We start from the raw sequence: 27,972 nt of genomic DNA on the forward strand, positions 1-27,972 counted from the left end.
GACACGCTTGCCAACTGACTCCGTTCGTTATTACATTCTCGTTACTCTGAGGATTGTATCAACTCTAATCATTCCTCCAAAGAAAGCAAGTGGGAGGAGTAAAGCCATCCTGAAACACAAAGATGCTCCTAAAGCAATGCGACAGTGAGCGCCCGGCGCGCTGAGGTTGCGCGATCGGACCGAATTAAGCTCCCTGCGCACTGAAGTCCACTTAAATTTTGGAAAGTACATCACGACTTAAAAATATTTTTTAAATTTTAGTGACCGCTCTGTCACAATAATGCGACCAGTGCCGTGCGGTTGTGCGTCGTCGGCGCGCTACGGTTGCGCGTTCGGCAGTGCGCTGCAGTTGCGTGATCGGACAAAATTAAGCTCCCTGCGCACTGAGGTTCACTTAAATTTTGGAAAGTACATCAGGACTTTTAAAATTTTTCTTAATTTCAGCGACGGCTCTGTCACAATAATGCGTCCAGCGCGGTGCAGTTGCGGTCGGCGATGCGCTACGGTTGCGCGTTTGGCGGTGCGCTGCAGTTGTTCGATCGGACAAAATTCCGCAAATGAAAAAAATGCTTAAAAAAGGCGTCTTTTTTTTTTTTTTTTTTGCTTGGAACTGATTACATTTTTTTCCATTATTTGTAATGGGAAAACATGATTTGGAATTCGAAGGATTTACTTCTCGAACAGCTTTCTGGAACCGATTGTGGTCGAAAACCAAGGCTCCACTGTAATTTCCCGTGAGAGCCATACCATTTAAAAAAAACGATAGGCTAGATACAATTAAATGCATGTATTTTAATCAAGACCAACGATTTTTTTAGTGTACTAATGTATTATTTTTAATAACGTCACCAAAAGAGCCATATTGGCTCGCGAGCCATAGGTTCCCGACGCCTATCTATAGGCCTACAGATTGTGTGCCATGGCTATATATCCACGGGTAATACCAAAGGAAAGACTGAAAATGAAAGACTCTTATTTAATTAGAAAAAAAGTAAGATTCTAACTTATACCGTTCTTTAGTTATCATCATTTGAAGATAGCTTGGTTTCACTCAAATCAGCAATCTCAGACAAAATAAGGAGAAAATGAGGTTTTTGTGCAAGACGTATTTTCTGCACAACTGCGTCTTTGACACTAATATTTTTAACATTTCAGCAGACCTTCCCTTCAATAAAACATGAACAAAAATGTGTTTTTGATGGAAAAAAACATGTATTTACCGTAATTTGCGGACTATAAATCGCCTTTTTTTTCATAGTTTGGTTGGGGGTGGGCGACTTATACTCAGGAGCGACTTATATGTTTTTTTTCACAAATTTTTACTTGATCATTAACATATCACTTACAAGTATAGCTCACTTCACATGTTATTTTTAGTATAGTTGATCACATCACATGCTTTGATATCTTTATCTTGAACATATTCAAAACATGAAAAATACAGAGAAAAAAATCAAATAATTAACACTTTAGTAAAGCGCCATATCCTCTGGACATGTCCTCTGTCACCAGGATGACATAAAGGACGTGAAATTTGATCGATGGATTTACCGTTTTTTTCCGTGTATAGTGCGCAATATTTAACTAATTTATTGTCCTAAAATCTGGGGTGCGTATTATACATGGGTACAAAAAAAATAATTTTTTTTTAAGTTTTTTTTTTTTTTTCTAAAGAAAGTCATGGTACAACAAAACCAACAACAGGACTGACCGAGAAAGTCGTGGAACAAAAAGACAGGGTGACATTACCAAAGACAGGAACAGAATGACAGTAACACATGCAATGATCCAACGGTGAGCGAGGGGCAGACAGGACTTAAATACAAAACACGTTACATCGATTGAGGTGACACAGGAAGAGAGGGGTGACGCGAACAGAAACTATGGCAACCTAGACACATAGCAAAACTGGGGACGAGACATGACAAATCTCCCCCGAAATAAAACTCACCTTTCTTCTTGTTTGTTGTCAATCGCGCATCGCATTCAGCCATCCTGCCCAACACACTTAGTAAAATTCATAATTGACGACACATCGTTTGATGCGATGGTGCAATCCTCGATGGTGTGTTATTGTCAAATATTGTTTGTTTTTTTAATCTCCATCGCGGACCGGACGTCATACGGAGGCCGCCATTACAGATGCGCAGAACGGTTGCGCAAGACACGTCAGCTATATTAAGAGCGAGATATGTTTTCTTCCTATTAGTTTCAATTCACAGTTTAATTAGCAGTTTCAATCAGCAAATAACAAAATGCGTATTACAGGTAATATTTTATTTCACAACACTTTGCCTTGTTCCTTTCGTCTCTGCTGTTCACTTCAAACACGCTCCATACGACTGCAATGCTCTTGTATCAGACGCTCGCTCGATCACCTGCTAGTTTGCTGTCTGTCACAATGTACCCTACACAAATCCGAAACATTTGTTGCGGCTCCGAGTCACGACGAGGGGCAAGTTTTGGTTTCCAAGGGTGTTTTTATTCCTCTTCAACGTCTCTCCCATACAGAGCCGCCTCTTTCCCGTGCGCGCACGGTGGTGCGTTTAGGGGCAGTCGGAGAAATCAACGCCAACAAAAAAAATGACATCCAGCCTAGTTAAGACCATACCAAAGACTATAAAAATGGGACCCACTGCCTCCCTGCGTGTGTGACGATCTTTGGGACTTAAAAAAAAATAATAAAAATAAATTTAAAAATTTTTTTTAAAAATTCATAAAAATTGGGTGCGTATTATACATGGGTACAAGCTTTTTTCCAGCATCAGCATGCCATTTTTAGGGTGCGTACTATACATGGGGGCGCACTATACACGGAAAAAAACGGTAATGATTTGGAGTGACACAAATGGTTTGATAATATTGTTGTTTATGTGATAGTTATTTAAAATATAGTTTCTATATCGTTGTATGGGCCTGTGAAATAATTTGAACTGCGGCGCGGCACACGGCATTGTTGACAAAGAACGATCGATGGATTTAATGAATTGGAATGACACAGATGCTTTTATAAACGTGTTATTTATGTAATAGTTTTTTTTCAAATAACTGCATGTTACGTCAGGCCCGTTCTCAGCTCCTCGTTTGTGTTTGTCATGTTAGCATACCGTATCGTTTAGCCTCTTGTTGCTCGTCCATGTCTGTTCTTGGTGTTGGATTTGGTCGAATAAATTGCCCCCCAAATTGCGACTTATATATGTTTTTTTTTTTTCACATTTTTGGGCATTTTATGGCTGGTGCAATTTATACTCCGGAGCGACTTATAGTCCGGAAATTACGGTACATACGTATTTGATAACGTGCATAGATAGGAAAATTCTCACATTTGACAACCTATTTACAAATTTTGAGCTATTTATAGAGATGTTTGCGTGGGTGCTCTCAATGCATGTGCGTGTTTTGCTATTTGGAAGGGATGTATTTGTGCGTCACTGTATCCTGCATCAGAATACTTGTCAGATGATGGCGATGGATTCGACCTGTGGGACAAAGCACCGAGCTGGTGGTGGCTTGTGATGCGGGCTTTCGTATCTATTGCGTACTCACAGCCACCTACCCTAAATTCACTTCGTTTTGTCCTACCGCATTCACGAAGAATTAGTTTGCTCGATTTTAAGCTGCTTGAAAGCCGATGGCTTCCGTTTCCCCAATGTTCCAAAACTTCAATTGCCACTCAATACATGTATGCCTGAGCCGGCGGTGGCTTTTGAAGCGGACTTCCATGTCTGTCGCATACTCAAAGCCATCTCCTCTGAATTCGCTCCATCGTTTTGCTCTACCGCTATCCCGAGGAGCAATAGTAGAAATAGTAGAAAGCCGATTGCTTCCATTTTGCCATTTTCTCTCACTCTCTGACTTCTTCCTTCACAACTTTACAACTACATTCTCCATTGTTCTCCCATGTGAGATAGGCTTACACCAGGCGTGGGCAAACTACGGCCCGCGGGCCACATCTACCCACGGAGCCGTTTAATCTGGCACGCCAAACCTGAATAAATTGTATTATTAAAAAAAAAAATTGGGGGTTATTTTCCATGCAATGACTGCGTTTCCACAGTAGACGGGGAAACGCCCGCCCGCGCATTTAGTCCCAGAAGCTGTGTCAGAAAGCTCAGTAATACGGACCTGGTGCACTCCGCGCTCTATTTCCATCAGTGCCGAATTTCGAGTGTGGGCTGTGACGTCAGCATGCTCGTAATTCGCGCGCTGAGCTTTCAGATAGTTTTACGCTAAAGCCACCCCACACACCTTTCCCTGGAATCCTTTCATTAAAATGAGTGGCTCAAGGAAAAGAAAGGTGGACACTGAGTGCCGAGTGTTTAAAAAAAGAGTGGACAATTTGGCTCGACCTACATGTGTGAGCAAACGTGCAGGCACATGAACATCAACAAAGCCCTGATCTAGGTTAACGGACCAACAACACCTATCACGGCTCTATCCTAAGAATTGCCGCAACAAATCTTACTCCAGACTATGATGCACTAGCAAAAAAGGGAGACCAACAACACTGTTTCCACTGAAAATGAAGAGGAGTCTCTCTAGTTTGTTATAAAAAAAAAAACGCATTTTGAAAATATTATGTACAAATAGCCGGCCGGGATTGAAACTAGCGACCATTCTCATTTTCAAACAATACAGGATGTTCAAGGACATTGATGCACCACCTATTTGCGACTAATCTTAACTTTTAAGATCATTAATCATGGGGGAACTGCAGCTCAACCTCCTCAAAGACACTGCCAGGACAATTGAGGGCTCCTCCGGCAGCTCTTCGCTTTGACTTAGACATCCACATTTTCATTGATTTTCATACTATGTATCATTTGTGCCCTCTCTGCATCCATTTCAACCTGGTGATCCTGAAAGGGGGATCCTTCCATCTGTGGTCCCTTCTCAAGGTTTCTCATTTTCCCCTGGCAGGGTTTTTTTGAGTTTTTTCTTGCCCTTTTGGGAGCTTAAGATCAGGGGATGCTTTGAGAATAACTGTCATTTTTTGTCTATGTGAAGCCCTTTGAGACTGCTTGTGATTTAGGGCTATACAAATAAACTTGACTTGACTTTAAAGTTCTTAAGGCCGACTTTAAGGAAGTGTTTCCCGTTTCCTAACCTTTGTCACCAGGTATTTGTGAGTTAAAGCTCTGCTCTGATTTTCAGATATCCATCACCATGTTGCCGTTTTGATTTTCTTATTACTTTATTTAGATGTATTCTTTCACTGATTCTTCAAGATGATGTATTTGGTCAGAATGTTTGCCGTTTGATGTGATTTCGCTTCATGAGATAAACATCTTTCATAAATCTGACCTGCAGGCGCTGAAGTGATGGAAACTGTTATTTAGAATAACAGTCTCATATTTTATGAGAATCACTGATAGCAGTTTTTTAGTGTTTTTTTTTTTATGCTGTTAATAAATGCATTTGTTTACAAAAAACTGAACTAACTGATATTAGTTCATCCATCCATCCATCCATCCATCCATCCATCCATCCATCCATCCATTCATTCATTCATTCATTCATTCATTCATCCATCCATCCATCCATCCATCCATTCATTCTCTGTACCGCTTGTCCCCACGGGGGTCACGGGCAGTAGGCAGGGGACACCCTAAACCGGTTGCCAGCCGATCGCAAGGCACACAGAGATGAACAACCATCCGCACTCACACCTAGGGGCAATGTGGAGTGCTCAATTGGCCTACCAAGCATGTTTTTGGGTTTAAATGTCATTTATATTACTTCACACAAAGACTACATCCATCTGCTCCTGATTCGGCCACCCCGGTCAAAATTTAGAACCCAACTCGGCCCGCAAGTCAAAAAGTTTGCCCACCCCTGGCTTACACTCTATATCACCCAGGGCTGTGGACTCGGTTCAGACTCGGGGACTCGGACTCGGTCATTTTTGCCGGACTCGGACTCAGTGCTGATTTTGACCGAGTCCACCGAGTTTGACAATAAAAAAAAGAGGTAAGACGCAGCCAGAGAGTGTCAGGTTACAGTCAGCGCGGTAGGAGTTGGAAGAAGCAGTAAAAACTCCACCAAACTCGTCGTAATGACCCGTGATATGTTATATCCTTACTATTTTCCAGGTTCTTAGATAGCAAGAATAGGTCGGACAACGACGTGAATGATAACTGCTTTATTCCTTACTCACAGTGCGTTCACAGGGCGTACCACAACAACACAGAATGCCCATCCCACTTCCGAGGTTTTTCTACTACGGAATTTGAGTTAGCCCAAAATACACAACATCTCTTCCCCTCTTACAATGAACGTGCTATATGCATGAACAACATAGTCTTATGCACCTATAACTTGACATCTTCAAGATCTATCAATAACTACCATTAAACAATTATCATATATGGTCCAGACAATTATGACAATAATATTCCCATGAAACCTTAACTTTGGGTGAGGGTGGACTACCTCGAATTATACCGAATTATAGCGAAAAACCGGTGTCGTACGGCGTCAGCACAACGTTGTTTTTAATAAAAACATGAAGAACTCACGTTTGCGTCAGTCAATTTTAATTTTTATGAAGGATTATTCTCATTTGATTTTAAATTCATCCGCGTTCTGCCATTGAAGCGGGGTGCATTCAAAGACCAGTCGTACAGACGGAAACGTTTTGTGATCAAATCTTTCATAACGAGAATGATTTGAGTAAATTGATTTGAATGAATAATTGAGAAGAAATTTCAGTTTGAAGGCTCCTTTTGTCCCAAGCAAAGTGACAGATGGTGGGGAGGGGGGATAAAAATTGTAAAATCAATTCACTCAAATTATTCTCGTTATGAAAGATTTGATCACAAAACGTGTGGCTTTTTCTTAAATGAACACGTTTGACATTGCTATCGTGTCAGCTTTTAATTATATTGCGCTGTCTTGTTAAAGCAAATTAATAAATGCAACAATATTAATTTGCTTTGAAAATACCTGAGTAATAAAATAAAATGGATGGATGGATGGATGGATGAATGATGATCACAATTAAACTCCTTGTAGTCTGTACCCAAAAAGAGGAGTTTCTTTGCATCGAGGTTTATGCAAAGAGCTCACGTAATTATATTGTTGCGTTTTGTTGAAGTGAATGAGTGTTCCGTCTGTACGACTGGTCTTTGAAGGAACCCGCTTCAATGGCAGAACGCGGATGTCATCAAATGAGAATAATCCTTTATAAAAATTAAAATCGACTGACGCAAACGTGAGTTCTTCATGTTTTTATTGAAAACAACATAGTGCTGATGCCGTACGACATGGGTTTTTTGCTTTCCAAATAAGGGGTCGTCACTAATTATTTGTGTTTAGATAAATGTCGGAGCTATAATGGTGTAATTAATGATTAAAACTTGAAAGTATCTGTTTATTGTATTCGTTTATATGTTTAATAAAGACAAAGCCATCACAAAACTGTTGTAATTATCTAGATTTTGATCTAAATTAGCCTTGAATAAAGACTAAACAGTCACATGAATTAACAGAAAAAATGGTCAGCCGGACTCGGTGCAAAAATCCGACCGAGTCCACAGCCCTGATATCACCTCTCTTAGAGCCAGCAATAGCAACTCTGCCATCAAGTGGTCAGAGTTAACCACTACAACGCTCTGTAGACTTGATTTTAAGTGGAGAGGTGGCCGGGAGTCTTATCTAGTAGATAATATCTACCCATTAATAGAAATAAGTTGACGAGAATACTCATCGACTGGATCTTGCGTCATTAATGTCAATGACGAGTATTCTCGTCGCTGGCATCCAAAGAGTTAAGTTCGTAACGGTACCACTGTTGTCAGTATGTAAAACTATCCCATTCCTTGCAATAATAAATCCATACTGTAATGCCTTTCATAGCGAATTTAGACAATACATTGTCAATCAAGTTTGTAAGTAAAGGTACCACTGTATTACAGAAACATGTTGAGTATCTTGCTATATTACATAGTTACTTCCAAAATGTAATATTAACGTAGCGCATGACAAAGGTCATGCGCTACACCCATTACTGATTGTCACGCCTTCGTGTGGGATAAAGTGTCTTGGCTCTCTTTCAGTGTTACCTTGGTGATGCATTCCGATGCGCCAGCTGTCCATACCTGGGGATGCCAGCATTCAAGCCAGGAGAGAAGATTTTGTTGGAAAACAGCACACTAACAGATGCTTGAAACTCCAAATCGCATATATTCAACTCTGTGCCTCTGTGTCAGTCATTAAAATGAAATGTTACTTTCATCAATGAACCTTACAGAATTATTACAAGCAATATTCCCTCTAATTTTCATGTATCTGGGCATACACACAAGCTCCCTGAGCAAACTGAAAATGGGATGTGTAGATGTTATATAAGCATGTGAGAGTCCTGCTTTGGCCATGGGAAGAGTCCTGCTTTGGCCTGGCTGAGGATCCTGTTCTGGAAGATATGAGACATATACACCTTTCAGACATAACATTTTGCTCACATTAAAACATTCACATTTTGCACAACGACTTGTGCTGTAGCTTGTGATACAGTGGAAATTCCTTTAACACTTTGTCTGTAAAATATCTAATTAGTTTTTCTTGGCATTTCTACTACCCATAAATGATCTAATAGTAACATTTAATGATTAATATCCATAAAGACAAAATCTTAATAACCGTCACTCGAATATGCAAAAATCTGACTTAAATATGACCTTATTTTTCACGTCTGTCCTTCTCACTTCTCCAATGGTTGTACACTTTGTCCAGGTCGATGGCTTCGTCTGCTTCTTGCTTTGACTTTATGCGCCTCAGCTGGTCCAAATGTGTCACTTCAAGACGATTTCTGGATTTTGTTTTGATATGATTCATTAAACTAAATCCTCTTTCACAGTCGGCACTGGAAGCTTGAAATGTAGCACAAATATCCACGAGCTGTGAGATCTCCTTTCGCTCCTCACATCTAAGTAGACCTTTCTCACTTGAAAAAGAAAAAATCTCATCCAATTTCACTGCTTTTTCTTCAATTTGCACATACTCCGACAGCCATTCCATCTTAAAAGAACTGCATTTCTTTTTTACTGTGGCTTGGTGAGTGGATGTATCGCTGCCTGTTCGTTTCGCCATGATGCGGGGTTTCCATTAGCATCAATTAACCTGCTAGCCAGAGGCGTAGCCAAGCCAGGGCGAGCCGGTTGAAAAAAAAAAATCGAGCTTTTTCGATTTATTTTCATGCCGTTTTTTTCTTTCGGTCTTGCGCGAATGTGCTTGCGCTATTCTATGTGCGCGATGTTATCCATTCACCATTTGCCTCCCGGACCCGGATGTTGTTTTAGCGATCAGCGAACAGCGTGGGTGATGTTCGATTTTTTTTCCTGTCGGCGTGCGCCCCTACTGGAAAAATTCCTGGCTACGCCTGCTGCTAGCTAACCTGCACGGCGCATATAGGCAGTAGGGGTGTAACGATTCATCGATACACATCGATTAATCGATATAATTCTCTACGATTTGTTGGCATCGACGCTAAACGTAAACATCGATCTGTATCGCCCGTTTTTGACCTCTGACATTAGACGCAACTTTATTTTGAAATCCAGTTCATTGTTGCTTGCTTCCTCTTTCCGGGAGCAGTGCGCGGCGTGTTATGTTGTGAGCAGAGCAGGCACGTGAAAGGGGAGCCGACAACTACGCGGCTCCTGGGCTGGTGCTATGGCTAGTGTCCAAGAAGACGAGGAAATTTGCTCCCCTTTGGGCTTCAAGTCATTCGTTTGGAAGCACTTTGTAATTTCCTAAATAAAGAGTTTGCAGTACCTTGTTGATTTTGCGTATGAATTGTTATAAATCAGGATATTGTTCTATATCGATCGTAGAGCACTATATCGTGATGTTTCGTGAATGAATCACAGCAGGCTTTAAGATATCGGCAAGTATCGTAACAAAACCCGCGATTTACACCCCTAATAGGCAGGGCCCAGACGCAACCACCGTCAATGCCATGATTGGCTTCGTACCGTAAGTGAACCGTATCGTATCATTGGCTGGACACCTGTCACTCACTGAGTGAGAAACAAAAAAACCAATATATTGGGTGAATTAATTAGATTAGGTCTAATAATATATTATAAATTATAATATATTTACTAGCTGTATATATATATATATTATATATATTGCAATACCGTTTTTTTCCTTGTATAATGCGCAAAATTCAACTAATTTATTGTCCTAAAATCTGGGGTGCGCATTATACATGGGTACAATTTTTTTTTTAATTTTTTTTTTTTTTTAAGAAAGTCATGGTACAACAAAACCAACAACAGGACTGACCGACAAAGACGTGGAACAAAAAGACCGGGTGACATTCCCAAAGACAGGAACAGAAACCAAACAGACATCATGACATCATCCGACGGTGAGCGAGGGGCAGACAGGACTTAAATACAAAACACGTTACATTGATTGAGGTGACACAGGAAGAGAGGGGCGACGCGAACAGAAACTATGGCAACCTAGACACATAGCAAAACTGGGGACGAGACATGACAAATCTCCCTCGAAATAAAACTTGAAATCACCTTTCTTCTTGTTTGTTGTCAATCGCGCATCGCATTCAGCCATCCTGCCCAACACACTTAGTAAAATTCATAATTGACACATCGTTTGATGCGATGGTGCAATCCTTGATGGTGTGTTATTGTCAAATATTGTTTGTTTTTGAATCTCCATCGCGGACCAGACGTCATACGGAGGCAGTATAACTGCGCATGCGCATTATGGATCAGCTGCGCAGAACGGATGCGCAAGACACGTCAGCTATATAAAGAGCGAGAGTTGTTTTCTTCCTATTAGTTTCAATTCATAGTTTAATTAGCAGTTTCAATCAGCAAATAACAAAATGCGTATTACAGGTAATATTTTATTTCACAACACTTTGCCTTGTTCCTTTCGTCTCTGCTGTTCACTGATAACACGCTCCATACGACCGCAATGCTCTCGTATCAGACGCTTGCTCGATCACCTGCTCGTTTGCTGTCACAATGTACCCTACACAAATCCGAAACATTTGTTGCGGCTCCGAGTCACGACGAGGGGCAAGTTTTGGTTTCCAAGGGTGTTTTTATTCCTCTTCAACGTCTCTCCCATACAGAGCCGCCTTTTTCACATGTCCGCACGCCACTTCCCTCTCTTTTCATCTGATCGCGGTGGTGCCTTTACGGGCAGTCGGAGAAATCAACGCCAACAAAAGAAATACATCCAGCCTATTTAAGACCATACCAAAGACTATAAAAATGGGACCCATTGCCTCCCTGCGTGTGTGACGATCATTGGGACTTAAAAAAATAAAAAATAAAATAAATTGGGTGCGTATTATACATGGGTACAGGCTTTTTTCCAGCATCAACATGCCATTTTTAGGGTGCGTATTATACATTATACACGGAAAAAAACGGTATATTATAATCTAATAATACGTTATGTTGATGTTTATGCGCTGGATAGATTTTCTTGTGCGCTGAGAATGTGCGGGATTGCGCACGCGCGCAGTTTAGAGGGAACATTGATTACAAGCCATTCTTTGATCGACAGAAACCTAATTACAGCACAAAGTGTTAGTACTACTAAGGACTTGGTCAAAGACATTCTTGCTTTCTGGACTAAAAAACATAATCAGTCAGTACTGACGTAACGCCCACCTCTGCTGCTTATATTTCATAGTAGACACAACAGCCAATTTATTCTTTGTGAACTAATACATAACTGTAAAAAGTTTCTAATTCAACAATATCAATGAGACTTGCAATTGAAGTCCATCTTGATGTCTCCTGAACTGGGCTCAAAGATAAAGTTGTAAAACAAAGCAGCTCTGTCATTGGCAGAATTCTCCCATCCCGATCTGAAGAAATATACTCCTTGTTTACTATGGCGACTCCACTCACAGTGGCCCTGTAACAGGTAACACTCAACAGTTAAATTTTCCAACATACAGTGACGGAAAAATAACAGACCCTCTTTGTGACTTCAGTTTAATCATCATTTTAGTGCCTTATAAAATAAAATAGATCAAAGAAAACAAAAACAGCTCATGACAATTGAATTTAAAAGCTGATAGAGACATTTTCCGAAGATTGTCTTGACAATGATCAAAATCACTTGGTAAGTCCTTACATTAGAAGCCTGGGAATGTATTGCTAAAACAGGTGCTTTTAGCCATTCTGTTTTTTGTGTCAGTCACTTGATAGCACTATTTGTGACACCAGACATCAAAATGAACAAGAAATCAAAGAAAACATGGTGGTCTCTTGACTTATTTCCCCCCACGGCTATATATTAAGCGCATAGTCAAAAAATAAATCTGCAACGTACCTCTTCACTGATTGGTTCAGTTAAGCCCACGCTTACTGAAATGTCCCGGGTTAGGTGGTACTCCAACCACATTGCTACACCCTGGCAGTTGCCACTTCTGGAAGAGAATGAGCATTACGAGTAACTATCGTGTTATGTGTCTCGTCACCGTGGGATAGAGAAAAACGTAATTTCGGTCTCTTTGTGTGTTGTGACATGTGGAGAGATTGACAATAAAGCTGACTTTGACTTTGACTTTTTTTCCAAGGAATTACTTCTCATCCACAAAGGAAGGAAAATTTTGGTGAACTTTTACTTGATGGGGGAAAACTATGGACATTTTCCATGGGAATTAAGGAATTCATTAGTCAATTTTCATTTCTGTTTCTTTTAATTACTAACAAGTGAACTGGAACTGATCCTAGCTGACTTTGGGGAGCATATGAAAACATCATACAAGAGGCTTTGATATTCTAATGCAGACCTCATATACTCAAACATATGGCTGATATTCATATTATTATTTAGCTATTTTTGCTGCTCCATTAATTCCGTCCAATTACAACCTGAGTGATAAAAAGGTTCACCCTGTCGATCTAAATTGATATGTTTTGGCAGGCATGTGTAGCACACAAGACGTAAAAAAAAAGTCTATTGCAGTCAGTCTAAAATGAACAGGAGGAGTGATGGATTTTTGAATGCCAATTTTGGCACTTTTACAGAGGTCATACTTTAGCACCCTTGTCCTAGAGCAAAAGTGTGAGACTCATTTTTGTCATGGGCCAAATGAAAGTCATAGTTTTCTTTGGTGGGCCTTTTATGACTGTCAACCCAAATAAATGTATGTAACGCCTCATATTATATTCAATATAAGCTTCAAAACAAACTGATGAATAGTTTTCAAATCAGAGACTAGTAAAAACTGTTCAAATATTTTAAAAAGATGATTTTTAAAAGTGAACTCGATTTGCAATTTTTGTATTGACTATTATAGTGAATTTGATGCACAATTTGTCTTCGCGGGTCACATAAAATGTTGTGTCGGGCCGTATCTGGCCCCCGAGCCTTGAGTTTGACACGTGTCTTAGAGCATAGGTGTCAAACTCAAGGCCAGGGGGCCAGATACGGCCCGCCACAATTTATGTGGCCCGCCAAGACAAATTTTGCACCAACTTTGTGTCATTACTCAAAATACAAATCGTCTTTACTTTTCAAAAACAGACGTTGCTAGAGATTTTCATTACTATTTAAATCCCGAGGAGGAGGGCTGTGTGTCTACGTCAACAACAGCTGGTGCAAAAATGCTAGATCTGTCGCCAGCTTCTGCTCTTCGGACATCGAGCTTTTGACTGTCAACTGCAGACCCTTCTACCTGCCCAGAGAGTTTACTGTTGTTAGCATCACGGCTGTGTATGTCCCTCCTAGCGCTAATACGAAAGAGGCCATGAGCGTTCTCTATCGAACAATCAGTGAGCTGCAATCCACGCACACAGAGGGTGTTTTCATCATTGCTGGGGACTTTAACCAAGCTAACATGAAAACTGTTCTCCCTCATTTTTACCAACACGTGGATTTTCCAACTTGGGGAGAGAACACTCTGGACTTGGTTTATTCAAATATAAATGGGGCATTCAGAGCAGCCCCCCGCCCCCACCTCAGCTCTTCAGACCACCTATCTGTAAAGCTAATCCCTGTTTACAGGCCCCTGCTGATCAGAGCAAAACCTACAGTGAAGCAGGTGAGGGTGTGGTCTGACGGGACCATGGAGGTGCTCCAGGAATGCTTTGAGTGCTCTGACTGGGACATGGTCAGATCAGCAGCAACATATGACAATCAGGTGGACATTGATGAGTACGCCACGACTGTGTCAGCCTACATCTACAAATGCACCGAGGACGTCAGCACCACTAAGAACATCATCACCCGAGCCAACCAACGACCCTGGATGACTGAGGAGGTTCGTCATACACTGCGAGCACGGAACGCTGCCTTCAAGTCTGGCGACAAGGAGGCACTGAGGACAGCGAGAGCCAACTTGAACCGTGCCATAAGGTTAGCGAAGCAAAGCCACAGTCGAAAAGTACAGGATTTTTTCCACGACGCCAATAACACCAGGAGCATGTGGCAAGGCATATGGGCGATTACTGACTATAACTTACCCTCCCCCCTAGGTGGGTGAGGTTGATGCTGACTTCCTGAATGGTCTCAACAACTTCTTTGGGCGGTTTGAGGCACTGAACGGCACTCCGGCAGTTAAATCTGTTCCCCATCAGGAAGAGGAGGCACTCTGCCTTGACTCAGCCGACGTGTTGAAGACTCTGAGGAGAGTCGACCCACGTAAGGCCCCAGGCACTGATAGCATACCTGGGCGGGTGTTAAAGGAATGTGCAGGTCAGCTGGCTGGTGTCATCACAGACATTTTTAACATCTCGCTGGGCCAAGCCACGGTGCCTGTATGCTTCAAGGCTGCCTCCATCATTCCGGTGCCAAAGAAACCTCAAATCACCTCATTCAATGACTACAGACCGGTGGCACTGACTCCCATCTTGATGAAGTGCTTCGAAAGGCTGGTCAAGGACCACATCGTCTCCAGACTCCCCCCGACATTCGACCCGTTCCAGTTTGCCTACCGGAAGAATCGCTCTACTGAGGCAAATCACCTCATTCAATGACTACAGACCGGTGGCACTGACTCCCATCTTGATGAAGTGCTTCGAAAGGCTGGTCAAGGACCACATCGTCTCCAGACTCCCCCCGACATTCGACTCGTTCTAGTTTGCCTACCGGAAGAATCGCTCTACTGAGGATGCCATCTCCTCCGTTCTTCACCTGAGCATGGCTCACCTGGAGGAGAGGAACACCCACGTGCGGTTGCTGTTCCTGGACTTCAGTTCAGCGTTTAACACCATCATTCCACAGCATCTGGTGGGAAAACTGGAACGCCTGGGCTTCGGCACCCCCCTTCGGAACTGGCTGCTAGACTTCCTCACCAACAGACCTCAGTCAGTCCGGGTCGGACAGAACACCTCAGATGTCATCACCCTCAGCACAGGCTCCCCTCAGGGCTGCGTCCTGAGCCCCCTGCTGTTCACCCTGATGACACACGACTGCGTCCCCAGGTTCACCACCAATCACATCGTGAAGTTTGCGGACGACACAACGGTGGTGGGCCTCATCAGCGATGACGACGACCTGGACTACAGAGAGGAGGTGGAGCAGTTGGTGGGCTGGTGCAGAGACAATGGCCTGATCCTGAATGTGGAGAAGACGAAGGAGATCATCGTCGACTTCAGGAAGAACCGGCCTCACCACGCTCCACTGATCATCAACTGCTCAGATGTGGAGGTGGTCAGCAGTACTAAATTCCTGGAGGTCCACGTCGCAGACGACCTCACCTGGACTGGGAACACCGCAACACTGGTCAAGAGGGCACAGAAGCGATTGTACTTCCTGCGGAGGATGAGGAGAGCTCACTTGCCCCCACCCATCATGAGGACGTTCTACCGAAGCACCATAGAGAGCATTCTGACGAGTTGTCTCTCGGTGTGGTGTGGAGGTTGCAGCGCCTCCGATTGGAAGAACGTAAGGAGAGTGGTGAGGACAGCAGAGCGGATCATCGGGGCTCCTCTTCCCTCCATTCAGGACTTGCCATCCCAGCGCTGCGTGTCCCGAGCCCGAAATATCATTAGTGACCCATCACACCCCCACCAAGGACTGTTCTCCCTGCTACCCTCTGGGAAGAGGTTTCGCAGCATCCGCTGCAGGTCTACCAGGTTCTGCAATAGTTTTTTCCCCACTGTCGTCAGGCTGTTGAACAGTCAACCTAGCATTCCCCTGCGCACTTCGTAGACACTGTTTTTGTTTCCTTCATTGCTGCACTTTATATTTATCTTATTTATCTTATCTTATTTCATATTTATATAGCTATGTCACTTTTTATCCAGCCGATATGTCATTCCTTTGTTGAGAGCCGTATGCATCGTAATTTCGTTTTGTGTGCACTGTGTGTTTACAAAATGACAATAAAGTCTGTCTAAGTCTCAGTCTTTTTAAAATATTTTAACAATTTTTACTGGTCTCTTATTTCAAAACTCGTTATTCATCAGTTTGTTGTGTAGCCTATGTGTATATAGAAGACGTTGACAGCCATAATGGCCCGCCGAGGGAAACTATGACTATGATGCGGCACACAACAAAGATGAGACACCCCTGTCCTAGAGGATCCGATTAACACCCGGGACAACAACTGGGTAAAAACATGACACGGCGAGTATTTTTAACATGGTAATTAAATGCTTGGGTGATCAATAACTTCACAGACATCTGGCTGGAACCACATTAAATAGGAGCGTATCCAACTTTACACAGTGGAATTGCAGGAATGTAGTATTTAGATTAATAATGGAATTTTCTTTCACATTTGGTCCGATCTTTTGACTTTTTACAAAGGGAACATTTTTAAGAACTCCCAGAGGTTTTATTTGATTGTGATTGTAGGTGTTTCACTTTAAGATGTTCAAGTTGACAAGTAAATTTATTGCTTTTTATTTCACGTCTTGCGACGTGCTGTTTACCAGCGCGACGGCATCTGCGGGAAGACCTATACTTTTATTTTCATACACTCTATGGTACTATTAAATATGTTATTGTATTTTAAACACTTTCCTAAACATTTTAAGGTGTAATCGTGTCACGGCTCCGCTCTGCTCTTGCCGTGCTAACCGGCTGCCGCGCCCCCGCAGCCCAGCACGAGGGCATCGCACAATACTTTTATAATTTATTCTTAAACACTTTATTATACTTTTAAATACATGATTGTATCTTTAAATATTTTTTAAATAGCTTGCTATGCCCTTCTGCTTCGACGATCTACAACACGAGCTCGCTGACCGGCTCGTCAGCTTGCCTCATAGTCCTTCTCTGCCGGCATTCCAGCCCTCCTTGTTTCCTTTAAACTTTACCCAAATACAGAGCCGGTGTTTCATTTGGTTGTCCTGCCTCGTTTGTGACAACAGAACGAAGCGCGAATCAGAGATGCTGTTGATTCTGCTGACACAAACAAAGTGGAGAAGTGGATACGTAGCAGGAGATTGCGATAAAGCAGTGCTTCTCAATTATTTTCTGTTACGCCCCCCCCCCTAGCAAGAAGAAAACTATTCGCGCCCCCCCCTCCCCACCGTGACTATCCTAACTTGTCTTGTAAGTTGTAAAATGTTGCACTGTCGCAAACGTCACAGAAGTAACAATGAGAGCGCCACTGCCCCCTGCTGTGAAAATTCGCAATTACACTTTATTCTAGTACTGCCAAAAAAAAAGCCTGTTCCCCAGGGTCACACGCGCCCCCCCAGGTATGGCACCACGCCCCCCAAGGGGGGCGCGCCCCACTATTTGAGAAGCACTGCGATAAAGCCTGGTTGGAGCTGCTCTTACAGCTCTAAGCCAATCATCAGCAAGAATAGAGATCAACATGTTCCCATTGGTCTTCTACCAGCCAATAGTGTGCTGTAAAGTCATATGGGCAGACAAAGCCCTGCGTTCCAAGTGACGCCGCAAAAAAACGTGATGCACCGAATATATCTGCAATATTTGTTTTCATGAAAACCCGCGATGTACTGAGGCCGCGATAAATGAACTGCCTAGTAGTGAGTGATGACTGTATTCTTTGGCATTTGACTCAGCATTAGTCTTCATTTTGGTCTTACTATTTTTGTGTTTTTTACTGTTCATATCATAAATGTATCATTTTACTTGTGTTTTTGTTCTATTAATTTTGCCCCTTGTACAACCAAGTCGATATACGTAGCAGTGGTTTCTTTAAAGTGCTGTATAAATACAGTCGAGAGGAGTTGATAATAATGACCATCTATTTAACTTTTCTACTTGTACTGTTTTGTGCTTCCTGCTTGCTGCTCACACCTACTGCATGTTTTGTTTGTAGTAATAGGCGGGGTAGGAACCGTTGTGAGGGTTGTATGTTGCTGGGGGGAAGGACAATAAAGTATGTTCCGTCTTGACTTGAACGAGCGTCTGTCCCGTCTCTGCCTTAAGGGTTTCTATGTACCTCTTAAACAATAGAACATGGTGTCAGGAGTGGGATCCAAAAGTGTCGAAGCGAAGAGACTACTGGACTAGAGTAAGTCCCAAGCAAGACAGGACGTTGAAAGTGGAAAAAGTAACTTCAGTCCGCTAGCATGGCTAGGCAGGAGCTAACGCTAAGGGAGACGAAGAAGAAAACAACGAGGCTCGAAAAGATGGCGCAATATCAAGTAATGCCACCGGAAAAATTCACGTTCAAGGCAGAAGACTGGCCCAAATGGATAAAACGCTTTGAGAGGTTTCGCATCGCATCAGGTTTGGAAACTCAAGCGGAGGAGAACCAAATGAATGCACTAATCTACAGTATGGGAGAAGAGGCGGAGGACATTTTGGTTTCCCTCCACCTCACCCCAGAACAAATGAGTGAGTACTACAGAGTCACGCAGAGACTGGATGCTCACTTTGTAGCTCGGAGAAATATAATTTTTGAAAGAGCTAAGTTTAATCAGTGGCAGCAAGAGATGGGCGAGTCGGCAGACAGCTTTATCACCGCGCTTCATTGTTTAGCTGAACACTGTGGATATGGACAACTACACGATGAGATGGTCAGAGATAGGCTTGTAGTTTGACTTCGAGACAAGCGTTTGTCAGAACTGTTGCAACTGGATCCAGAGCTTACATTAGAAAAAGCAGTTACAAAGGCCAAACAGAGTGAAATGGTCAAGAAACAACAAGAAATGCTGAAAACGAACTTCAAGGGAGACGTCGTTAATACTCAACTTGATAGTGTACGCATCAAACCACAAGGGGGCGCCAGACCCAAACAAAACATAATGCAGCTGAAACCAGGATTTTCCACCAAAGCCAAACCATGCACAAGATGTGGAGACACAAAAGGTCACGCTTATCAGCAATGCCCGGCTAAAGATGCCTCATGCAATAATTGCAAAAAGAAGGGACATTTTGCTAGAATGTGCAGGTTCAAGAAAATGTATGAGGTCAATCTAGAAAGATTAGAGGATTCTTCTTCAGAGGATATTTCATTTTTGGGTTCAGTGGCTTGTGAATCTTCAGATCCGTGGATGACAGAAATAGAAATGGACAAGTCTAACGCTGTGTTTAAAATTGACACAGGCGCGGATGTGACAGCAGTTCCAGCTGGCATGTATGTAAAAGGACAATTCAATGAACTAAAGCAAACCAGAAAAGTGCTGATGGGGCCAGGCAGTTCGCAGTTAAAGGTTAAAGGCAAGTTTTCGGCGACTCTCAAAAGAAAAGACAAAAGCATAATGGAGGACATTTATGTGGTTGAAGGACTAAGTACAGCTTTACTGAGCAGACAAGCAGCCACTGCATTACAGCTAGTGGCTAGGCTTGATACAGCTACTTTGGACAATAAAGAGACAATCAAGCAGGAATTTCCGGAGCTATTCACAGGGCTTGGAATTATGAAAGGAGAATACCATATTGTACTTAAACCGGAGGCACAACCATTCTCCGTCTCAACTCCACGACGCATTTCTATCCCTTTACTGCCAAAGGTTAAAGAGGAACTTTCTCGTATGGAGCAACAAAGAGTCATCTCCAAGGTGGAGCAGCCTACAGAATGGTGTGCACCTATGGTGGTGGTTCCCAAGCCCGCACGTGAACGAGTGAGAATATGTTCAGACCTCACTCAACTAAATAAGTCTGTTTTGAGAGAAAGGCACCAGCTACCTTCAGTTGAAAACACGCTTGGACAGCTTTCAGGTGCCAAGGTCTTTTCAAAACTAGATGCCAATGCAGGTTTCTGGCAGATTCCTCTTTCAAAAGACTCATCACTGCTCACAACCTTTATCACTCCTTTCGGTCGCTATTGCTACAATAGACTGTGCTTTGGACTATCTTCAGCACCAGAACACTTTCAGAAACGCATGCAGCAAATCCTAGAAGGCCTGGAGGGAGTACTGTGTCAGATGGATGACGTCCTCATCTGGGGAGTGGATCAGAAAGAGCACGACAAAAGACTAAGGGAAGCTCTCACATGTCTACGGGACGCGGGCGTGACACTTAATGATAAGTGTGAATTTTCAAAGACTAAAATCAAGTTCCTGGGTCAGATCATTCAGGCAACTGGAGTTAGCCCCGACCCAGAGAAATTAAATGCAGTAAAAGCCATGAAGGAACCAACCAACATTTCCGAGGTGAGAAGATTTCTGGGAATGGCAAATACCTGGGAAAGTTTTTTCCACACTTAGCAGAAAAGACACGTCCACTCAGAGATCTGTTAAGAAAAACAAACATGTGGTCATGGGGACCTCAGCAGATTCAGGCTTTTGAAAGCATAAAAATAGACTTGACAACACCTCCTGGGCTGGCATTGTATGATCCTTCAGCTGATACGCTAGTCTCAGCAGATTCATCTTCTTATGGACTGGGTGCTGTATTGTTACAGAAAACGAGCAGTATGGACTGGAAACCAGTGGCATATGCATCAGACGCATTGAGCACCACAGAGCAGCGCTACGCGCAAATCGAGAAGGAAGCACTAGCCACAACGTGGGCATGTGAGAGGTTTGCGGAGTTTTTGATTGGAAAGGACTTTCACATTCAAACTGACCACAAACTTCTAGTCCCTCTACTAGGCGCGAGAAATCTGGACGAACTACCTCCACGTATACAACGCCTGAAAATGCGTCTCATGAGATTTTCATTCACCATATCCCATGTGGCTGGCAAAGAAATCGCAACAGCTGATGTTCTATCAAGAGCACCGGTGACGTCTTCGGAGGAAAGACTACGTGAGGAAGAGATCAACCTCTATACCGACACCGTAGTAGACAGCCTCCCTGCAACTGAGAAGACACTTAAAGAGATTCAGTCTCATCAGGACAAAGATGACATTTTGCAGCAGCTTAAGCAGTTCTGTGTAAGTGGTTGGCCAGACAAGTTTTCGATTGAAAAGACTTTTATGCCATATTTCCCTTTTGCAGGTGAACTGACCGTTCAGAATGGGTTGTTGTTATTAGGCTGTAGGCTGGTCATTCCAAAACCACTTAGAGCTGACATGCTAAACAAACTTCACGAAGGTCACTTAGGAATTACTAAGTGCAGAGAACGTGCTAAACAATCTGTGTGGTGGCCAGGTTTTAGCAAAGATTTAAAGCAACTCATTGAGAAGTGTGACACATGTGCCCGTGAGCGAGTTAACAACAGAGAGACAATGTTAGGAACTGAGTTTCCTTCAAGACCATGGTGTACAGTAGGGGTAGATTTGTTTCAGTTCGGTAAAAAACAGTATCTTGCGGTTGTAGATTACTTTTCAAGGTTTTGTGAGGTAGCCAAGCTTTCGTGTACAACTTCGGATGCTGTAATTACCCACTGTAAATCTATTTTTGCTCGACATGGTATACCTGAGGTTGTACGCTCAGATAATGGTCCGCAATTTGCATCTGAAGAGTTCAATAGGTTTGCACGGATGTGGGGGTTTTCACATGTCACATCCAGTCCACATTTCCCACAGAGTAATGGGGAGGTGGAGCGGGCAATAAGGACTGTCAAAAGTCTACTAAAAAAATCCAGTGATCCCTACTTAGCTTTAATGGCTTACCGTGCCGCACCTTTAGCAAATGGTTGTAGTCCAACTGAACTGCTAATGGGGCGTAAATTACGTACTACTGTTCCGGTCATTCCCTCTCAGCTCGATCCAAAAGGAGCGGATTTGGAAAATGTGAAGAGGAAGGAGCAGAGCTACAGACAAAAACAAAAACTGAATTTTGACAAACGACATAGAGCTCGCACATCGCCTGCCTTACAACCTGGAGACCATGTGTGGGTCAAGGACATGCTACAGAGAGGTACTGTAGTGTCCACAGCGAACACACCAAGGTCCTACATCGTAGAAACATCTGGGGGAAATCTCCGGAGAAACAGGTATCATCTCTCACGCACACCTGTGGCTCCAGAACCACACATCACTGTCCCTGATATGGGGGAAAGCAACCCTACAGAGACTCTGAAAGGACCGGTCTCTCCTGTTGTACTCTCTGGTTCACCAGAATCTGAGAGACGCTATCCTTCTCGCGTCAGGAAGACCCCAGAGTACCTTAAAGACTATGTTACTTGAGTTCACAGCTTTTTGGGGCGGAATAATCCCCATGTTCAACTTCAGGGTCTGGGCTGTCAGATTTGGTAATACCAATTATTTAATAGTTAAGTTGTTGCCACTGGGTTCATATATTGGGATGGTATTGAGTTGTAAAACATTTCACCTTTTTCAGCTAGTTGTTGAGGAAATAATCTGTTGTATTAATTTTCTACACAAAGATTATTTCCCATTGAGAAAGGGGGATGTAGTAATAGGCGGGGTAGGAACCGTTGTGAGGGTTGTATGTTGCTGGGGGGAAGGACAATAAAGTATGTTCCGTCTTGACTTGAACGAGCGTCTGTCCCGTCTCTGCCTTAAGGGTTTCTATGTACTTCTTAAACAATAGAACATTGTTGACGTAATGTACATGTACTGTAATAGTGGTGGAGGAAAATATTATAGTGGCCTGACGAGGTGGCCTGCTTGTTAGTGGGGTAGTTTTGTAACCACGGTGCAAATTTGTATCACGCAGCTCATTGCTGATGCAATACACAGATTTACGTACGAGTTGTGGCAGCGCATGCAAGCTTAGCGCCTAGCAGTGGCAATACCAATTGGCTTGTTCAGATATTAAGATGTGAACGATTTGAATGAGGCAAAATAACATGCTTTTTTTTCTCAAATATATTGTTATAATCATTTGTTTCAGATGTACCGTATTTTCCGCCCTATTAGGCGCACCTAAAAACCTACCGTTTTTTCCCATGTATTATGCGCGAAATTTAACTAATTTATTGTCCTAAAATCTGGGGTGCGCATTATACATGGGTACCATTTTTTTTTAATTTTCTTTTTTTTTAATTTTTTTTTTTTTTTTAAGAAAGTCATGGTACAACAAAACCAACAACAGGACTGACCGACAAAGACGTGGAACAAAAAGACAGGGTGACATTACCAAAGACAGGAACAGAAACCAAACAGACATCATGACAGTAACACATGCAATGATCCGACGGTGAGCGAGGGGCAGACAGGACTTAAATACAAAACACGTTACATTGATTGCAGTGACACAGGAAGGGAGGGGCGACGCGAACAGAAACTATGGCAACCTAGACACGTAGCAAAACTGGGGACGAGACATGACAAATCTCCCTCGAAATAAAACTTGAAATCACCTTTCTTCTTGTTTGTTGTCAATCGCGCATCGCATTCAGCCATCCTGCCCAACACACTTAGTCAGTAAAATTCATAATTGACGACACATCGTTTGATGCGATGGTGCAATCCTTGATGGTGTGTTATTGTCAAATATTGTTTGTTTTTTAATCTCCATCTGGGACCGGACGTCATACGGAGGCAGTATCACTGCGCATGCGCACTATGGATCCCATGCGCAGAACGGATGCGCAAGACACGTCAGCTATATAAAGAGCAAGAGTTGTTTTCTTCCTATTAGTTTCAATTCACAATTTAATTAGCAGTTTCAATCAGCAAATACCAAAATGCGTATTACAGGTAATATTTTATTTCACAACACTTTGCCTTGTTCCTTTCGTCTCTGCTGTTCACTTCAAACACGCTCCATACGAACACAATGCTCTGGTATCAGACAAGGCTTGCTCGATCACCTGCTCGTTTGCTGTCTGTCACAATGTACCCTACACAAATCCGAAACATTTGTTGCGGCTCCGAGTCACGACGAGGGGCAAGTTTTGGTTTCCAAGGGTGTTTTTATTCCTCTTCAACGTCTCTCCCATACAGAGCCGCCTTTTTCACGTCCGCACTGATCGCGGTGGTGCCTTTACAGGCAGTCGGGGAAATCAACGCCAACAAAAAAAATTACATCCAGCCTAGTTAAGACCATACCAAAGACTATAAAAATGGGACCCATTGCCTCCCTGCGTGTGTGACAATCATTGGGACTTAAAAAAATAAAAAATAAAATAAAAAAAATTGGGTGCGTATTATACATGCGTACAGGCTTTTTTCCAGCATCAACATGCTAATCAACATTAGGGTGCGTCTTATACATGGGGGCGCATTATACACGGAAAAATACTGTAAATTTTTATCAAAAGTCGACAGTGCGCCTTATAGGTCGGTGCGCCTTATATATGGATCAATACAGTAAGCAGCCGCTGGCTGATTTCATTTTCCCCCGTAGAAGAAGCAGCGCGCGGTAGAAGAAGAAGCGCGCGGTAGAAGAAGAAGCGCGCGGTAGATTCAAATTCCATTTGTTTACGTGCAGACCCCAAAATGGCTCCTACTAAGAGACACGCCTACAACGCAGAGTTCAAACTCAAGGCGATCAGTCACGCAGTAGAACACGGGAATAGAGCAGCAGCCAGGGAATTTAACATTAATGAATCAATGGTGCGGAAGTGGAGGAAGCAAGAGGACGACCTGCGCCAAGTAAAGAAAACTAAACTGAGTTTCCGAGGGTGCAAGGTGAGATGGCTAACGTTGGAGGACAAACTCGAACAGTGGGTTGTTGAACAGAGAGCAGCAAGTAGAAGTGTCAGTACAATCACTATTCGAATGAAGGCAACAGCACTAGCAAGCGAACTTAACATTAACAATTTTAAAGGCGGTCCTTCTTGGTGCTTTCGTTTCATGAAAAGACGTAATCTCTCCATCCGCACACGGACTACTGTTTCACAGCAACTGCCAAAAGACTACCAAGAAAAGCTGGCCACTTTCCGCGCATATTGCAAAAACAACATTACTGAAAAAAACATCCAGCCAGAGCACATCACCAACATGGACAAGGTTCCACTCACCTTCGATATTCCTGTGAAGCGCACTGTGGATAAAACGGGAGCACGCACGGTAAACGTTCGCACCACAGGGAATGAGAAGTCCTCCTTCACTGTGGTTCTCGCTTGCCAGGCTAATGGCCATAAACTTCCACCCATGGTCATTTTCAAGAGGAAGACCTTGCCAAAAGAAAACTTTCCAGCCGGCGTCGTCATCAAAGCTAACTCGAAGGGATGGATGGATGAAGAAAAGATGAGCGAATGGTTGAGAGAAATTTACGTGAAGAGGCCGGGTGGCTTTTTTCACACAGCTCCGTCCCTATTGGTCTACGACTCCATGCGCTCGCACGTCACAGTTGGTGTCAAAAAACAAGTGAAGCACACTAATTTGATACTCGCCGTCATTCCGGGTGGATTGACAAAAGAACTCCAGCCGCTAGATATTGGTGTCAACAGGGCATTCAAAGCTAGACTGCGAACTGCGTGGGAACAGTGGATGACAGAAGGCGAACACACGTTCACCAAGACAGGGAGACAGCGCCGGACGACATACGCCAATATCTGCCAGTGAATTGTAAATGTCTGGGCTGATATATCAGTCTCAACTGTGGTCCGAGCTTTCAGGAAGGCAGGAATTGTCACTGAACTGCTAGACAACAGCAGCGACAGTGACTCGATTAGTGACAACGCCGACGAGACGGGGCATATTGGATCCCGTAATCGCCCCACTGTTTCATTCGGACACTGAAGATGAAGAATTCGAGGGATTCACGGATGTGGAATAACTTTATAAAGTGAGCTTTACACGTTTATTTTGCGTGCTGTGTTGTGTGACGTTTGACGTTAACGTTTGAACAACGTTGAGTTATTTATATATTGTTATTGCTTTGCACTATTTTGAGTGTTACTATATTGTCATAGCGCTAACGTTTGATTTACCTTAAGAATTCGAGGGATTCACGGATAAGGGATAACTTTATAAAGTGAGCTTTACACGTTTATTTTGTGTGCTGTGTTGTGTGACGTTAACGTTTGAACAACGTTGAGTTATTTATTAGGGGTGTAACAATTTATCGATACACATCGATTAATCCAGTGTTTCCCAACCTTTTTTCATTCCCGGCACACCTTTTCATTGGAGAAAATCTCGCGGCACACCGCCACCAAAAATCTGTTATGCTCCAATATTAAAATCAGTTATATTACAACGAAAGACGTAAAATCCTATTCCTTTATATATGTATGGAGAGTTGAATATTTTAATAGAAATAAATACTAAATATTCTTTAAATTGTATACCTTTTTTTTAAAATAAAAGTGAGTTTTTAAAAAAGGTTTTAGACGGTGTAAGTAATAAACTATTTAAAGTGATTGTGATTAAAATAAAAGAATCAGCATGATTTTGTTTACTGTTTTAGACTTGGTCTATAAATATTGCAACAATAAGAACAAAGTCACTTTTAAAGAAGCTCTGCTGTTCTGACAGCAGCTGAGTGGCAATCACAGTCGAGGTCTCTCGACTTGACTGTTTATTTTATGTATGTGAAAAATAACCAATCCAGATTCTCCGGTTGAACTGCATGCTCTGATTTCCATCGGACCGCAAACGCACCACAACCGTCATAGTGTCTGTCACTGTTAGCAAAAGCACACAGCAACACACACATTAACGGAATATGTGCCGATGCAATACAATCAGACCGACACAATATGAAATCTTAAGATTCTCCGATTCTCCAGGCATGCACGATTAGCAGGTGGCTGACTAGGCCTTGCGCGAACTGACCAGTGGTTCGGCGATCCTGTTTACAATGCGCTCCGTAAAACAGGATCGCCGAACCACTGGTCTCACTCGAGGATAACTATGAACTTCCTACTCCTAGAGTAGACATATCGCGCTGATACACTGCCGTCTATTGGAAGAGCATTTAATTGCCCTGTCTATCACTACATGCTTCTCACTTTGAACCAATTAGACGAAACTGGGCGGCACACCTGATGATTCGTCACGGCACACTTGTGTGCCGCGGCACAGCGGTTGGGAAACACTGGATTAATCGATATAATGCTCTACGATTTATTGGCATCGATGCTAAACGTAAACATCGATTTATATCGCCATGTTTGACCTCGGACATTGGACGCGACTTTATTTTGAAATCCAGTTCATTGTTGCTTGCTTCCTTTTTCCGGGAGCAGTGCGCACGGCGTTGTTGTGTTGTGAGCAGAGCAGGCACGTGAAAGGGGAGTCGACAACTAGTACGCGGCTCCTGGGCTGGTGCTATGGCTAGTGTCCAAAAAGACGAGGAAATTTGCTCCCCTTTAGGCTTCAAGTCATTCGTTTGGAAGCACTTTGGATTCCAAAGAAAAGATGGCTCAACGGACAAGACACGTGCAGTTTGTAAATCCTGCCATGCGGTGATCAAATATTCAGGGACCACAAATCTCGCCGCACATTTAAAGAAAAAACACGACACCAAAGTTCAGTGTTAAAATAAGCACTTTGTATACTACAATACTCTTGTAATTTCCTAAATAAAGAGTTTGCAGTACCTTGTTGATTTTGCGTATGAATTGTTATAAATCAGGATATTGTTCTATATTTTTTATTTAAAAAATATATATATCGATCGTAGAGCACTATATCGTGAATGAATCGCAGCAGGCTTTAAGATATCGGCAAATATCGTATCGTAGTTCTTTGTATCGATATGATATCGTATCGTGACAAAACCCGCAATTTACACCCCTATTATTTATATATTGTTATTGCTTTGCACTGTTTTGAGTGTTACTATATTGTGA

General features: G+C 42.7%; 2 protein-coding genes across 13 annotated transcripts in view; one reads left to right on the top strand and one right to left on the bottom strand.

Annotated features, from left to right (window-relative positions):
* The window catches only part of ciapin1 (cytokine induced apoptosis inhibitor 1), a 144,595-nt gene that overhangs the window by 108,056 nt on the left and 8,567 nt on the right, over positions 1–27,972 (top strand). For 7 of the 10 annotated variants that reach the window (XM_061284307.1, XM_061284303.1, XM_061284308.1 and 4 more), the window contains one exon: positions 8,058–8,235. The exons of the other annotated variants lie outside the window; for them this stretch is intronic. In XM_061284307.1, the coding sequence (XP_061140291.1) occupies positions 8,058–8,168 (111 nt within the window). In that variant the 3' untranslated portion in view covers positions 8,169–8,235. Of the gene's footprint in view, positions 1–8,057; positions 8,236–27,972 lie in introns of those variants that run through there. 10 annotated transcript variants of the gene reach the window in all.
* The window catches only part of prmt7 (protein arginine methyltransferase 7), a 45,708-nt gene continuing 28,544 nt past the window's right edge, over positions 10,809–27,972 (bottom strand). For all 3 annotated transcript variants that reach the window (XM_061284295.1, XM_061284294.1, XM_061284293.1), the window contains 2 exons: positions 12,328–12,424; positions 10,809–11,907 (listed from right to left, as the gene is read on the bottom strand). In XM_061284295.1, the coding sequence (XP_061140279.1) occupies positions 11,749–11,907; positions 12,328–12,424 (256 nt within the window). In that variant the 3' untranslated portion in view covers positions 10,809–11,748. The remainder of the gene's footprint in view (positions 11,908–12,327; positions 12,425–27,972) is intronic.

The sequence above is a fragment of the Syngnathus typhle genome, linkage group LG7 (genome assembly GCF_033458585.1).
Source record: "Syngnathus typhle isolate RoL2023-S1 ecotype Sweden linkage group LG7, RoL_Styp_1.0, whole genome shotgun sequence".
In the NCBI taxonomy this organism is placed as follows: Eukaryota; Metazoa; Chordata; class Actinopteri; order Syngnathiformes; family Syngnathidae; genus Syngnathus; species Syngnathus typhle.